This window comes from Engystomops pustulosus, chromosome 1 (genome assembly GCF_040894005.1).
Source record: "Engystomops pustulosus chromosome 1, aEngPut4.maternal, whole genome shotgun sequence".
NCBI lineage: Eukaryota > Metazoa > Chordata > Amphibia > Anura > Leptodactylidae > Engystomops > Engystomops pustulosus.
Window position 1 is genome coordinate 76,852,250 of NC_092411.1, and position 17,605 is coordinate 76,869,854.

The window sequence follows — 17,605 nt, forward strand, 5'->3', positions numbered from 1 at the left end:
CAGAATGTTGTCTTCAGGCACCCAAGACCTCTCCTCTGGGTCGAACCCCTTACAGTCAACAAGTAAGAACTGCTTCCCTCTGACTGACTCCATACCCAGGACCTCTTTCACCTCATAGACATTGGTGGAGTCCACCTCAGGAACTGGAGGTGGTACTTGCTGGAAGAAGCAGTTCAGGATGACAGGTTTCAGAAGGGAGACGTGGAAGGAATTTGGGATGCGCATGGTGGGAGGAAGGCAAAGCTTGTAGGCCATGGGATTGATGCACTTCAGCACCTCAAATGGACCCAGATAGCGAGGATCAAGCTTGTAGCTGGGAATCTTGAGCTGGATGTATCTAGAAGACAGCCACACCTTATCCCCTGGAGAGAAGACCGGAGGAGACCTGCATCACTTGTCGGCTTGGGTTTTAGTGCAGGCAGATGCCTTAACTCATTTTCTCCCAGATGCCGTGTTTGCTCCCAGATGAACTTGAGATCTTGAACCAATTCATCCACAGCAGGAACATCAGAAGGCTCAGACAGAGGAAGAGGTGGGCATGGATGTCTTCCAAAGACAACAAAGAAGGGAGCAGCACTGGCAGATTCGGAGTCCAGAGAATTATATGAGAATTCTGCCCAAGGTAGGAGAGAAGACCAATCGTCATGACGAGCAGAAACAAAGTGCCATAGATAGCAGCCCAGAGTCTATCTAATCCTCTCCACTTGACCATTAGTCTGTGGATGATATGCAGAAGAGAAGTCCAGTTTAACTTACAGTTGACCGCATAGAGATTGCCAGAAACGGGAAACAAACTGGACCCCACAGTCCGAGACAATGTGCAGGGGAAGTCCATGTAGCTGGAAGATGTGCAGGAAAAACAGGTTGGCAAGGTGGTGAGCTGACGGCAGACTTGGCAGAGGAACTAAGTGGGACATCTTTGAGAAGCTGTCTGTAATGGGAGATCCGTAATAAAGTCCATGGATATGTGAGTCCACGGGCAACTGGGAATTGGCAATTGCAGGAACAGAACTGTTGGCATGAGACGTGGCGACTTGTTACGGGCACAACCCACAAAATCTTGAACGTCCTTGACCAGATCTGAACACCAGCATGTAACGAGACATGAGAGCGATAGATCTCTTCACCCCAGGATGCCCAGCCACACAAAAGCAATGTCACCAAGTTAGTATCCTCTTCTGAAGAGCTGGGCGGACATAGATCTTGCCAGGGTGAAGCTGCTGTAGGTCCACAAGTGCAGCAACAACCTGTCGTTCTGGAGGAACAATATGATGAGGAACAGATTCTTCCCCAACAACATCAGAGGCACAAGAGAGGGCATCAGCTTTAATGTTCTTCTCGGAAGTGAATTAGGAAGTTGAATCGAGAAAAGAAGAGGGACCAGCGAGCCTGACGAGGATTGAGATGCTGAGCAGTCTGGAGATATAGGAGATTCTTGTGGTCTACATTCTGTAGATATAGACCAGATCATGAGCTCCTTCCAGAAGATAGTTTCATTCTTCCAAAGCTATCTTTATGGCCAGAAGTTCCTGATCACTAATGGAATAATTCCTCTCTGTGGCTGAGAAGGTCTTAGAGAAAAAGCCGCAGGTGAGTATTCGACCTTTGGGCCCTTTCTGAGTGAGAATTGCTCCAGCACCAATCGAAGAGGGGTCAACCTCCAGCTGTAACAGCTTCTCCGTATCATATCTTGTGGGAACTGGGGCAAAGGCAAAGGCAGACTTCAGCTTAGTGAAAGCTTCTTCAGCCACCAGAGGCCAGAGGTTGACAGCAGCACAATAGGAGATACAAGAGAGGAGAAATGTGGAATAAACTGCCGCTAATAATTGACGAAGCCCAGAAATCTCTGTATGGCACGTAGTCCCACTGGGCAAGTCCACTGAAGTATGACAACTTGGCAGGATCCATCCTTTAGTCCTTTGTCAGAAATAAGGCCAGGAACGGTAGACTACTGTGGGGAAATTGGCATTTCTTGAGCTTGGCATATAAGCGGTTGGCCCATAAGCGCCTGAGAACCTGCCGGACATGGATCTCATGAGACTTGAAGTCAGGAGAAAACACCAGAATATCGTCCAAGTAGACAACGACACAAGTATAGAGCAAGTCTCTGAAGATATCGTTGACAAATTCTTGGAACACCGCTGGAGCTTTGCAAAGTCCATAGGGCAGTGATGGCAAACCTTTTAGAGATCGAGTGCCCAAAATGAGACCCAAAAAAACACTAGTTTTCCCAAAGTGCCAACACTGCAATTTAGGCAGTAACAAACTTATTGCTACCAGAATTTTTTAGCTGAAATCGGACCCTGTCCACACTTTTTCACTCTTCGGACAGGAACAAGCAGCACAGGATGGGTCACTTTAAAATAGCAGGGCACTAATTGGACTGCCTGAGACTGCAGGAAGATGCAATGGCTGGTAAACTCTGTGCCTGGGAGACAGCCCGGGTGCCCACAGAAAGGCCTCCGAGTGCCATCTCTGGCACCAGTGCCATAGGTTTGCCACCACTGCCATAGGGCATTACCAGATACTCAAATCTGCTGTGCCAGATTTATCACTGTGTCTGATGCTGGATTGGCAGTTGTACTTTGCACCTTCTATTAGTTTGGCTACTTTGCTGCACTCTAATATTCAAGTTTCTGACACAAAAGCTATTTTTTGTCCAGTCACGCCCCTAATTACCAAGGTTGTGCTTCATTTTTCAGAGTGGGAAAACTGCCTAAAACTTTCTGTAAACATGGCACATGACATTTCAGTATTTTGATGTTCTGCTCACATAACAGAGTTGAATATATTTAATGCAAATAGAAACACTATCTAAATGGGTTGAATGTTTACAAGAAATTCTTTGTTTTTGTAAATTGCCTTTTCTAATACATTATTTGACATTTCTCTCTCACAGTAGATGAGCTAAATGAGAAAGAAGTATGCCAATAGCGCGTTTGCTAGATTTGCCTGACTCTGCTAGTATCTGTTGCTTTATTTTCAGATTGAATAATTATGATTTTAGGGTCTTGAAAGTAGGACAAAGGTCTATATGCAGCGTTTCCATGGCAATTCGAAATGTTTAACTTTCCCATGGCAATACTGAGAAAGCAACTTGACTTTGAAATACAGATTTATTTTATTGATTTCAATTTTCACTACTGGAGTGGACTGCTGATTTATCTGACAACAAATGATTTTCTGCTCTGCTTCTCTGTATGGTGAAACCACTACCCCTACTCAGTCCAGGCCAAGAGCAATAAGAGATCTGCATTTCCAAACAGCTGAAGTCATTATAAAAATGTCTCCAACTGTTTCTGATTGGAAGAGACACTTCAGTCAAGTGCTTATAGACCCTCTAATATGTCTACATTGGCCAAGACTAGCTTGACAGAAGGGCCTTCTCAGTCATTTAGCAAAACAGTTGTACCCCTACTAAATGGCACATATTTTGTTGTTAAGGAAAACAAGCCATACAATTTATAAACTCTGTAAGTAATTTGGACTTCCTCTTGGAAAAAGAATTACTAGATTTTGATCAGAAATTCTTCATTCCATGCTCTTCATGTCCTCAAAGACTTGTGCACCTGTGAATAAATAACTTCTTTCTGATGACATTTAGTAAAACATGTCTGTCTTAATGCTTCTGTAAATCTACAGATACCAATATTCCCTTACTTACAAAATAAAAAAGCACCAAGCAAATTATTACATCATTTCACAAATTCGAATTTTATAATTTCATATGAATTCTATAATTTCATAAAATATAAATTATTATTCACATTTATAAATAGTGTTCCAATTCTCCTTGTATTGTCGATCAACACAGACTGGTTAAGGCTTCATGTAGTCCAAAGGAACAATCAGCATAGTGATAATTTTAATTATCATAATCTTTATTTATATAACACCATCATATTGAGAAGAGCTATGCAAAACTTACTCTACATCCATAACAGGCACTATGGAGTTACAAAGTAATAATCAGTTAAAACAATAGTGAGGATTCTGCTTGCCACATGGTCCAGCCTATGGGGGAGATTTATGGCATATACCAGTGTATGATAAAGCCTCGCCACACTCTACTGATGTACTACAAGAAAAACTTGGTGAACTAGCAATTCTAGGATACACACAAACACACAACCAAGGCAGAATACAGGATGGAAGGTAATAGAGCAGACAGGAATAGTGGGTAACAACCAGAGCAGATCCATAAAACACACACTATTAAATAAACACAGACAAAGGAGAACAAAGAGTGGTGGGTGAATACAAGAGAACAGACAAACTTCACAGAATTTCTCAACACTGTAAAAAAAAGACAAGCTACTATAAACTATAGATGTTCCAACTGAACCGAGCCAGGGACAAGCTACAGATGCAGCAATATCTAGCAAATACTGAATGACAAAACCAACCTTGAATAAAGCCGGGCCTCTCCTGATAGGATAATACAATTTAACACAGCTGAGAACTAAAAACAGCAGCAGGTAATGCAGAAACACTAGCAACAAGAAGACAAGTATAAAACAATCAGGCCATGGTAGAAAAGCGACCAGCAAGGCCAAAGGATGCTGGGTCAAAACCTGACAAAGTTGGCAACTTATTGGATAATTTAAAAGTGCCTTTTGTTTTCCGAATTCACAATATGGAGCAATGGCCAATATGAGGGACAAACAGATAAGTGAATAATAAATAATCACTACAGGAAAGGAGGCATCAGTGAGGGCTACATCAAAGGCGAGTATGACCAAATGAAGGGGGCACTATACAGGGTCACAGGAAGGAAGCATTGTACACTATACTGTGTGAGTCCATTTAGGTGGGACTTTGTTGGGAAAATTGTGGAAAAAGGTAGAGGCAACAATAATTTCCGTTACTGTATTCTCTGATCTCTGCTTTTCATGATATAAACTGTACATTCTTTGTTAAATACAGTGGAGGCAATTTATTAATGTCTTGCATTCTTAGACAGTGCGCCAGATTCATCATTATGCATCCTCCTAATATTTGGCACACTATTTTCTAACATCCACACCGCTTTTCCTTAGACCATGCCTATTCTGGCGGCCACAAGCCTTTGTTGGAGAAATGTCAAAAGTCTTGATAATTGTGCTACAGGGCATTTTAGACCTTTTTTTTTGCTGCAAATCCACCTTAAGCCTGACACAGGAGGGTTAGTAAAAGTGTTTCTATTTGTTTAACCAGATTACTGATCCGTTAAGCTACAGTGAATTATGCATCTATATAGGGCTGATTTACCTCTGTGTCCCCAATTTACATTGTTAAGTTCTGTTACAGAAGTGGCACCAATGGAGCCCAAGGATCCCACCACTTACAATCTGATGCTCAAAGCTGTGGTTTAAGATGTGACCTTAGCGTAGAGCACTTTCATAGAAATGTGGACTAAAACAGTATTGTTAAAGCTAAAAGACTCTGCAATATGTTGGTAAGCTGTGAGCACAACTTATGCAAATGACCATGAAAGAATGCCTATAGACAATGGAATGATTGTACATTTTACCTGCAGTAAAGTGTCCTATAAAGCTAAATGACACCTTCAGTAATATAAATGTCTACCATCAAGTCTGCCCTTCACAGGCCATTAATACCAAGTGACTTTGGCTGGCAGAAAAGCTGTCCGTCACATATGCTTTCTTGCCACATATTCCACTTGTCAGAATATGGCTGTCTTGTACAATCTGCAAGCGCTCTATTGTGCCAATAAATGGAAAGCCAGAAGATTATTAGGCAGAAGGTTTGTAAACATCTTCCTCTGTTTTTTTCATTTCCAACTGCAGGATCCAGCCTTTTTACTCATCTGATTATATTTCTTCTTTACAATTCAGATCGGGAATGAGATAGAAAGAATGTGCTCTGAATAAGTAGAAGGAAGTAACAGTGCTATGAATACTAAACCGCAGAATAATAGGAAGTGTGTCGCTAGAAGACTGAGGAAAAAATATGCCCATAAAATCTGACTAGGTAAGCGGCATTCCACAGAGCATCTGCCGACAGACCCCACATTCTTCAACAGATAAAGGTCTTTTAATGTTGGCTGTCCTGCAAGATATGATGGCTCATTGGGTCTTTAGGTACTAAATATAAATCATTCAGGCATGAGATGTAAGTGTTTCTTTACATCTGCACCTGGCGAGACTACCCTCAATGTAGTGTTTACAATGCTTTGCTCTTAAGTCGTTGAAATGCTACAATACCAGGCAATGCCAATGTAAAGTGAAGGCAGACAGGTTTTTGTGAAAATTGAGGTCAGTCGGAGAAGGTGTAAGAGAATGCTTTTTCATTTAGCTTTCCATCAGAAACTCTGCTATTCCATCCTAAAATGAAATGAAAAATACAAATATGAAGCAGTTTACAAAAGGTCAAACTAAAAATTGCATCATGTTTATATGTAAAAATGGTTTTATGACCGTAGCTAGGGGGCCTTTACTGTGTTAACATCATATAATGAATGTTATAAAGTAGCTGAATTTTAAGTTTATCCCAAAAAATGTTTGTCATGTTGAATAAAAAAAGTTTAGTTAGAAAAAACCTTAGACTGAGATAAAAGTTATCAGAAACCATAGTTTAGCTTTATGGTATTTCAAATACATCTAGGGCTAAGTTTGTCAGTAGGCGCCAGAAAATGCCAGGACGACACACTTCTTATTGAAAATCTTCCCAGTTTTGTGCAGCTGTTAGGCTGCATTCACACGAACATATGAAAATGGCTGTATGTTACCCGTACCATTTTTTTACAGGTTGCATTCACCCACATTCATTTCAATGGACAATAAGTCCAATCATTTACATTGCCATTGTTTACACCGTACTGTACATGAGCCAATTAAAAATATAGAGCATGTCCGATTTTCTCCCTTATTTCAGTTCCGTATACCCTTAGAAGTCTTGGCACGTATAAATACGGGTTAGGTATGCGCTGCATATGGATAAAAAAAAGGTCACGTATACATAGTCTCAAAGAGCACGGAAATACAGGACTGGAGAAATCACATGTTCATGTGAATGCAGCCTTAAACTGTAAAGGGAATACCAACTTTCCATTAAAGCCATTAAGGTAAGGGTAGGACGCAAGGTGTAACTTGTGGAAGTTGCAATATGTTTAGTCCTCATAGACTGTAAGCTCTTGTGTTCCATATGAATGTTTGTACTTTGTAATGTAGCATTAATGTAATGTAGGATATTATGGTGCTATATAAATAAAGATTATTTCTATTATTATCATTGCAATCCATATAGTTTTCATAAAGCTACTACACCTGAGAATTAGGAAAAGTAATGATCATGTTATCTGTCTTATTGTATCATACCATGGATGGGGTGTAAATTTCAAATTTAAGAAACTTGAAGCTTTGGAAGCTAAACAATGGGGAGTAAACCAGGGATACAATGTCCTTGTATCCCTGTATAGACAAATTGTTTTCTTTTGTCAAAACAGTCAATTGAAGTGACAAATTAATCTTTAGAAAATGATAATGAATGTAATACCGTGGGTACACTGGTGCTTAATAAATGTGAATAAAATTTCAATTAAAATAACGTTCTCCCAAAGAAGTTTAACTTAACTTTTCTCTGTTTTGCATATGCCAACTTTTAATGGAGTTGTAATGAGCAATTAAACCCAAATGATGGAAGACTAGCTTAGATAAACAGCCCTTGTGTAATGAAAGTAATGAACTAATATTTATTATGAGTTAGGTTATTGCCTTCCAGAGCTCTATTATTTCCTGCACTGATATATGAACTAAGGACAGATGATACATGAGGTTTGTTTATTGTCTTCCCACATTGGGAGTAAGATGTATCAGGTCCATTTCACTGCAGGGCTGCATGTGAAGTGAGAAACCTAAATACTGTGTGTCTAGCCACTCATTACGTTTTTAGTTATCAGGAATGCTGAGATCATAACAGATGCCTTATCTTATTGTTCTCAAAACATTTAAGGACCTATATCTCATTTTATTTTATACTAGTATAAGTGTTTCCTGTCTATGGCTTATGAATTCTGTGACACTGACTTTTTAAACTATACTAGACTTTGTATTATATTGTGCACCAGAGAATTTCCTGATCACTCTATTAAAACAAGATTTTTCCTTCAGCAATGTACCATATACAATCAAGTATAAGCTGACCTGAGTATAAGCTGAGGTTCCTAATTTTACCACAAAAAACTGGGAAAACCTATTGACTCGAGTATAAACCTAGAGTGGGAAATGCATTGGTAAAAAGCCTCCCCAGTATATAGCCTGCCAGTGCCCTGGAGTATATAGCCAGCCCTCTGTACTATATACCCAGCCAGCCCCTGCCCCAGTGTATATAGCCTGCCAGCCCCTGCCCCAGTGTATTTAGTCTACCGGCCCCTGCCCCAGTGTATATATCCTGCCAGCCCCTGCCCCAGATTATATAGCCTGCCAGCCCCTGTCCTAGTGTATATAGCCTGTCAGCCCCTGCCCCAGTGTATATAGGCTTCCAGCCTCTGCCCCAGTGTATATAGCCTGCCAGCTTATACTCAAGTATATACAGTAGTTGTGCATTCAACAGGGCAACAGTAGTAAAGTATGTAATATATGTCTATATTAAGAGGCTAGAAAATCCATTTCTGGAAAAAACACTATGCATTTGAACAAAAATGTTTTCAATATTTTATCCTTTTTTTAAAATGAATATTTTATAGCTTATTTTATATTCTTCACAATGCTTCCGATGCTGAATTATTTCTCTGCCGTATCCAGCACAGCTATACAATGCTAAATTTCTAAATCGCTTGTTGAAGAACATATGCACTACATACTTACCTGTTCATGAGCTACTGGGTAGTGATGGGCAGACCCAAGCTTTACTGTTTAGGGTTCTGTTCCTGAACCCAGACTTTATCAAATTCAGGTTCAGTGTGTCATTGGGATTCTGGTTTGGTATCCGAACAGAACATTCACAACTTGAATAGGTCCACTCATCCATTCTACTGGGGCTGTGGGGGTTATGTTAGATGTTTATTTAGCTCATTGAATATTATCACAGAAGGCTCACTTTGGATTAGACTACTCTCTACTATCTTTGAGTGACATTTTTGAGTGATGGCACGCATTGTGGTAGCTTGCCAAAAACTGACCCAAAGTTAAGTGACTGACTTTATTCGGTAAGCTTGCTGATTGTTATATACACAATGTACAGTATTTATGAATTTATCACACAACAAACCTTATCAATTCTATGTTACTGATATGGCATGACCTGCTTCCACTTTTTGTTTCCTAGCTGAGCAATACTGTAGCAACACAGGTCATTGGCATTGCTAAAGCCAATTGCTGACTATAGTGGGTCAGTGATTGGAAGCAGTAGCGAACCCTTTTGGAGCTTTTTACATATAATTTTATTTCAGTGAATCACCTATTTAAGACTAGCAGGACTAAGTGGAGGATTGAGGAAATGTTATAACCTACATTGATAAAATTAGGTAGCATTGTTTTGCCACTGATAATATCTATTACCTATCCACGTAGTGTTTGATCTGGTGTTGACTCTGCAATAAGCAGAACAGGGATCTAAAGTCTTAGCTTTGACCCAGCTGTTGGACAATCTGGAAGTCTCATAGAAGTCAATGGAGCATATAATGGAGCTGAGTCCTGTGCTACATTTACTTATGTGGTACTACAGAGGTCAGGGAAAAAATGGGGATTATGAAAAAAAGAACATTTATTTCAGAATAAAAGCCTTCAACCTGAGACAGTGCTACAGGATTATTGCATCTTCAAACAGTCTATTCTTGGCACCTGTGGGGGATCTGTTTCATTTTGGCGAATTCCAAATCTTACCAAATCTATAAGGTGTGTTTCGCCAATGTACAAGTCTGTTTTAAACAATGGCTTCTTAAAGGAAACCTACCACTTAAAAGTGGTAATTCTAAGACACAGATACATGGGACAAGCTCAGGGTGAGCTGCTGCCGAAGCTTATTTTCATTAATAAAATAAATCCCCTATTGCTGAATTATAAGTTATATTAAAATTTGTCTCGGCACACTGCAGTAGGGCACGGCACACCATGCACACGCCCATGCGTGCGGCCAATTCTGAAGTCCCGGGAGCTCATCGACACACTCACGCCTGCGCAACTTCGCGCGGCCTGTTTTCCTGTACAAATGGCTTATGACATCAGCCACAATAATCTGACAATAGGTATGCGTAAAGTACTCAAGTCCCTAAAAAACCTTGACGACGAAGCCGATAAAGGCGGAAATGTGGTCTTGTGGCCTCGCAAAATGTATGAGCTAGAAGCCCATCGGCAATTGAGAAACAACACATAGTACAGAAAATTGACCTTTAAACCCACAACTAAGTTTGTTTGGGGAGGTAGGGGCAATATTGAAGAGGGCTGTCAGTAATGGAGTTATTTCAAAAGAACTTGTCCCCACATTATATTTATTACCAAAAATTCATAAGGATGCGGCTAGACCGCCAGGACGCCCCATTGTTTTGGGTAGGGGTGGACTCACTGAGGGCGTCGGCCGGTTTATTGATTATCATCTCAAAGGCATTGTGGAGTGCCTCCCCTCCTATATAACGGACACATCAGACCTCTTGCTGAGGATTGAGGGCATACAACTTGATGACGATATGATCTTGGCAACATTTGCCGTGGAATCGTTATACACAAGCATCCGGCATGAGGACGGTCTAAGGGCAGTCAGTTTTTTTCTGTCCACTTCCAATCTAGAGGTTGGATTGAGACAACTTATTCTTGAGCTGCTCGAGTTCGTCCTCTCACACAATTATTTTGTGTTTGGGGGTCCTTCTACCTGCAGCTCCAGGGCAAGGCAATGGGGGTGGCATGTGCCCCCTCATATGCCAACCTGTTCCTGGGGCTGTGGGAGAGGGACCTCCTAACAGGGGAGCGAATGTCGGGATGGAGTGCGCCATTCTATGGGCGTGTTACATCGACGACATCCTTGTCCTCTGGAGGGGTATGACTTAGCAGCTCGAGACTCTTTTTAGAAAGACTAAACCTGAACAATGTCAATATCAAGCTGATACACCATGTGAGCAAAGAAAAAGTGGAATTCCTGGATGTTATGTTAAGCCGAAATGAATTTGGTTTTCTGCACTCTGATGTTTTCAGAAAAGAAACTTCCGTGAACTCCCTGCTACATGCATCATCATCACATCTAGTACGGACTATCAACGCCATTCCCATAGGACAGTATCTGAGGATACCAAGAATCTGTCCTACAGAAGAAGTTTTCAAAAATCAGGCAGATGAATTAAAAAGAAGATTCCGTGACCGTGGCTATAGCCAACGCTCTCTAAGGAAGGCATACAATAGAGCTAAAAACATGCCCAGGCTTGAATTATTGTATCCAAAACCCAAGATACAAAGTCGTCGCGAGGTAAGATTCATATCAAATTATCACTGTCAACGGGGGAATATGAGAGACATATTGGCTCGGTACTGGCCTATCCTAAGATCAGATAGAGTACTGGCACAATACCTCCCACCAAAACCCGGAATCACTGCCTGAAGAGCAAAAAAAAAAGCGAGATCTCTTGGTAAAAAGTCACTGCGAAAAGAAAGAAATCTGAGCAACAAAGGACCTAAATGGGTATGCAAACCCTGTGGGAAATGCATTGCCTGCCCCAATGTGGTGAAAACAGACAGTTTTAGTGACTCTTCAGGTCGGAGGGAATACAAAATTACTCATGCCATAACATGCAGAACAAAAGCAGTAGTTTACCATGCCTCTTGTCCCTGTGGGAAAATATATATTGGCCTTACCTCGAGAGAACTCAGGGTGCGAATAAGAGAGCATCTCAGGGACATCGAATCCGCAAAGAAACCAGAATTCTGTACTGATGGCTTACCCGTTGCCAAACATTTTAAAGAATCACACAATTGTGATTCAAATCTCCTCAAGAAGTAATATTAGAAGGGGCCCCATTTCCCAAAAACTTGCACAGTGCGAATCCAAATGGATTTGGACCTTAGGCACTCTCAACCCCCGTGGATCAAACGAATCGCTCAGCTTCGCTCCATTTTCCTGAGCCTACTGAGGCAGTTGAGCCATTTTATCCAATTCTATCTGTTTTTAACTTTATGTTTGTTTTTTCTCAACATAACACTGGTTGGCTATAAAGACTGAATCTATATATAGAATGATTTTTAATTGCCACCCCCAAAGGTATAATCCAAAGTCGTGCAACCCCTCCCCCCCCTTTTATTGCAGCACAACTCTTTGAATAATCATGTACGATGTACTTATACTTTGTTGCCTTAAGAATTTGTGACTCCTACACTATCGTCCCTCCAGGAGCACGCAGCACTTTATTTGTCCTATGTTAATCATGATTTTATTATATATACTGTATGATGAGGACCATATTGATTATGTATAGAACACAGAAGCAATTTTAAATAAGTTTTGATATCACATTGATGTATATGACAGTTTTCAGGAATTAAATATAAGCTCCCTTTCTTATCAAATGTAAATTCACTCTCTATCCCTTCAATTTTCTCATTAGACACATTCTATATGTCCCATCACTTTACTACACATATATAATTTTTTCACTTGACATTCACATTGTTCATCACTTTAATATTAATATCATTGTTATAATCATGTTCTGTTTTTCTCCTCACACACATTCGGATCACCGCACACACATACTCACACACTGTGTTAGTCACAATGCGTCATCACATTTGGCCTCACATGACGACACGCATCTCCCCCTTCCCTCTTTCTCCCCCTCCCCTTTTGTTCTAGAGTCTCTTGTGCACTTACTTTTTATTTTAGAGATAAGGTTTTTAGTACAGTTATAGTCACCAATATGGCACAAGGCTTATGTTTTTTATCAGCATTATGAAATTTACATGATATACTTTAGTACATCTATTGGCTGCATGGTAAAGATAATCTGTACTTAACCCATGGCGAGCCCTCATCGTGTGCGCCAGTGTTGTGCGTATGCGCGGACAGATCTCCGGGGTCCGGCTCTTGAGCATCGCGCGATCTGTGCATCCGGATGTGATGTAAGCCGTCACATGATCGGATCACATGATCGGCGGGGCAGGGGAGCCGGGACCGGAAGTGATGTCTGGTCAAATGCGCCATGTATTAGAACACTGAGCTTGTTTACTAATAACACCAGGTGAGGTTCTTTTGCTCCCATTGGTTACCCTAGGCCAGTGATGGCGAACCTTTTAGATACAGAGTGCCCAAACTGCAACCAAAACCCACTTTTATCTTGCAAAGTGCCAACATAACAATTTGAGCAGTAACCTATTGATCTCTGCTGTACCATAAGTTTCAATCGTTTTGGCGTCCTGAGGACACCAATACAATAGAACGCTGAAGACATTTGGATTGTAGTTTACCTCCAGGGTCCCCTGAAGAGGAAGAATCAGGGGACCCAAAGCAAGGGCTCCAATGATAATCCATTTTTGTCAATACCTTCTCCCTCCTCCTGTAGTCCTGGCAGCCAAGTAGGTGTCACTTTAATAAAGCACTGAGCATGGCGCGTCCCGGGCTGTTTTGGACTGCAGGAGGAAGCCTTGAGTCCTATCTGGTAAATCTGTGCTGGGTGCCCACAGAAAGGGCTCCGAGTGCCACCTCTGGCACCCGTGTCATAGGTTCGCCACCACTGCCCTAGGCTTTTTAAACTGCTCTCTGTCTGGTTGAACTTACCCCTTGACGAAGGCAGCGTGCCGAAACGCGCGTCGGGGTGTCAGCCATCCAGACTCACATGGAACACTACCAGCAGGTAACAATGCAGTGACGCAACTATTTTTGGCATATATACACTGGCAACATAGGGACTAGGTTGCCTATTGATACCTACACAGCACTACAGCTAATCTAAGGGCAAGTGCAATATAACATATACAGACACTGGGCTGTGCAATATGTTTAGCACCTAGGTGTGTCCCCTAATGTTATTTTGTCATTTTGCATTCTTTGCCAATGTACTTGAGCCATACCTCAAAATGGTGTGGTTAACTATATACTTACCTGACCACGTGTACTGGATGTTCTGTGTATACTGTCTCTTCAGCACATACTGATCGACCTTACTTACAATTGTTGCCCCCCCCCTTTTCCCAACATTTTTTACAAGTAATGTTTTGTGATATTGTATGTACTCAATAAAAATATGAATTTGTTTTAAACAGTTTTTTTTTCAAAATCTGGTTTTTCTTGCGTATAGGTGTAGTTTCTTGCTACATGTCCAGGAAAGTCACCATAATAGTAAGATTAAAGAAGACCTGTCACTCTTAGTGCTTAAACAAATGCTGCATTGTTAGAATGATAGCGTTACCGAGCGTCATGCAGCAGTCACCAACCCTAACCACGCCCCAGACCCGCCCCCTCATGAATATACATCGGGCCGCTTGGCGAGCAGTACAGCGTTTGCATTTTACTCTGCTGCAGTGTTAGATAGCGTCACCGGTGGTTTCCTGTATCACAATCTAACGCTATCATTCTAGCACTGTGCTTGTTTAAGCAGCTCCTAGTGCCCAATTTATGGGTGACAGGTCCTTTTTAAGAACGGCATTTACCTCCTGGTTGAGATTCTTTTCATTTGTACAGGTAAAATAATTAAATTTTAGGCTGCTTTCTCTTGACATTTGAAAATGTGCTTATGGTCATTTCTGGTGATAGCCATATATAAATAGTTATTAATATACTCTTTTTTGCATGGTACGCAGTGGGGTAGATTAGAGGAAGTTGCCTCTGAGGAGCGTCTTCTAATTATGATGGGATATATATATAAGAACTTCCTCTGATTATCCAGTTATGTAACACTGGGAGGTCTGAGTCTCCTAAAGGCATGTAGGACAGTTTAGTCCTTGGTTCACTATTTCTCTGGGCTCTTTGAAATGGTTGAAAAAATTTAGAGTAGCGCTAGAGCCAGTGTATCATTGATGAAAGCAGTGTTCTTCTGGAAGGAACAGACATACCATATTTATGAAATTGTAATAACCCCATAAAAAGATTCATATTCTACTGTTTACATTTTTTGTACCACTTGTTCATAGCTGATAAAACACATACAAAGTTGAATGACAAAAGTTCCAGTAGACATTTTTAATTGGGTGATGAATCTTTAGGACTTGAAATGAATGGTGACTGACATTAACATACTTTATAAGAATCTTTCCAGTTTGTTTTGCATCAGTCCAGGTAATGTGAATCACAAGGTTGATCCCAAAAAGGTGAAAAATGCTTTTGTTTTTGTTAATAGACAATAATCTCCATTGGACAGCTGCTTAGTGGCAAGTAAAGGGGCATTGTAATTATGTTTTTGTAATATGGATTGCAGAAAATAATTTATGTGATGTCAGATGGTTTTATCTAGTTTTCACTACAATGTTATTGTACTGTATTTAACCATTTGATTTAAGAATTCTGTTTTTCCATTCCATTTCACAGGCTGTCACCACAAAAAACTTGGACTACAATAATATATTCCAAAAATATAAAATCATTTCCTTTTTGCACTTGCTTTCTCTCTACAGTACACCAGCAAATGGTCCACCTCAGACTCCTAAATTTAGATAATGTAGCAGAATCTTTATTGCACCATTTGTGTACAGAGAATGATCTGTGTGCTGGTTTCCTGTGAAAGAGATAATTGTGAAATAGTTAGAATCCTCAGCAATGGGAATCATTTCAATTTCTATGTTAGATTTGAAAGAAAATAAAAAAATTACTCAGATATTAATAAACCAAAAAATAATAAATCCATTCCAAAATACATCAGGTTTAAATTAAAGTAAAGCAGCAATTCAAATGTGGAGATACCACTTTAAACCTAACTTTTAATTTATATTGAATAAAATTGGGGAATTACCCTCATATATACAGTAATACAAACAAAGCCAAGGAAAGAACTTATTCCATTGATAAGATTTAGGCTAATAAGAATAATAATTTCTTTATTTATATATGACACACAGATTACGCAGCGCTGCATAGAGCTTGCCAAATCGGTCCCTGTCCCCAGTAGGGCTCACAATCTAATCCACCTACCAGTATGTTTTGGAGTGTGGCTAGACTCTGTTTGTCTTATCCTTCCATTTTATCCACTGATATTCCCACATCCACAATCGATATTTAATGGAAGAAGTCTTTTGGGCTACACAAAATATATTCTAGAAGGTGCGAGGCTGCACCAGCATTTAAGAATTATTTTCTAGCTAGCCTTTTTGCACATTTTTTGATAGTCTACCGTATATCTGTCTGGTTAATGGAATAAGTTCTTTACTTGGATTTTGTTTGTATTGCTGTATCTACGCGGGTAATTACAGAAATTTTATTCAATATGGATTAAAAGTTATTCATTACATTTGTATTGCTGTTTAGAAAACCATGTGGAGTAACCAGGAATCATTTACCTGGTTTTTGGTGTATTTTGTTAAATTAAAGTGAAACCTGGCTAGACTAGACTTTTTATACTAGTGAGCAATTCTGATGTTTCATTTATTAGAGGTTTTGTTGTTCCAAAGGTTTTTTCAGTAAGCCCAGAAAGCACCTTCACGATGTAGAGAATTACTCATAAATCTGTCCATCACACTTCTGAAGGTCCTGGTCCAGATACAACAAGCAGGCCTTTTAATTGTTTACCTATGAAGAAATCTGTATCTGATTGTAATAAAATAAATAAATAAAACTATTTGTTACATTGTAACAGTGATAGAGGGGAAGATCTTCTCTATGACATAGCCAAACCTTCAAAGCTTGTACCTAACTGTTAGGATTATGACAGTGAACAGATTTCTTGCCCATTGGTGATTATTGCTTACTTACATTTGCATCTTATTTACATATTAATTAGCACAATAAATCACACATGCTGATGTGAGGGATGCTCTGTTCTCTTGTATAGGAAGTACAATAAAAAGGCACATGATCATTCATTGTAGGAATTGTGCACCAGTCTGTAACTTAAAATTTACCAGCAGAGAAAAGCTTTTCACTTATACCCTCCTGAAGTACAAACATTGACTCTTTCCAGTCTTACAACCCTCCAACTGTGACGTGCTCTGTCCATCTCTTCCTTTTGGTATTGCCACCTAGAATCCATGACAGCCTATCCACATAGTGGGATGGCTAATATCATGTGATGCTCAGTGGTCCATGAACAGATGGTAAAAAATGTTTCCTTTCTTGTGTTGAACCAAGTAGGCATCTCTGTATATTTCTCAGGTTTAATTTGAACCCCCTTTCTTCCATAGCTATCAATTCCGACCATGTTTTATCCAGTTTCTTATAATCCATTTCTGTCCTGAGCATCTTTGTACCACCAGTCTCAGTCCAAAATTGGCATCCTTGGACATCTCGACTTCAAGACAGCGACCCGTGTCCCTGCTGACAATGGGACTATTCTATATGAAGGAATGAAAACAAAGATTCTGGTTTAGTTGAAAGGAAAAGTCACACTGAAGGTAAAATACATGCAGAAGAGACATTTTTTTGTTGGAATCATTTGCAGTCAAGCAAAATGGTAAAATTGCATAGGAAAACAATAGGTTGCAAAATCCACCAAACTCTCAGGACAGTTGGATGTTAATATATAGTGTAAACTTAATTTGCA

The 17,605-nt window shown here is 40.1% G+C and overlaps 1 protein-coding gene across 1 annotated transcript in view; it reads right to left on the minus strand.

Moving 5' to 3' along the window:
* Window positions 1-15,067: 15,067 nt before the first annotated feature.
* Window positions 15,068-17,605, minus strand: part of GALNT9 (polypeptide N-acetylgalactosaminyltransferase 9) — a 173,494-nt gene continuing 170,956 nt past the window's right edge. The window contains exon 11 of the mRNA XM_072144435.1: window positions 15,068-17,396. Coding sequence (XP_072000536.1) covers window positions 17,250-17,396 — 147 coding nt within the window. The 3' untranslated portion in view covers window positions 15,068-17,249. The remainder of the gene's footprint in view (window positions 17,397-17,605) is intronic.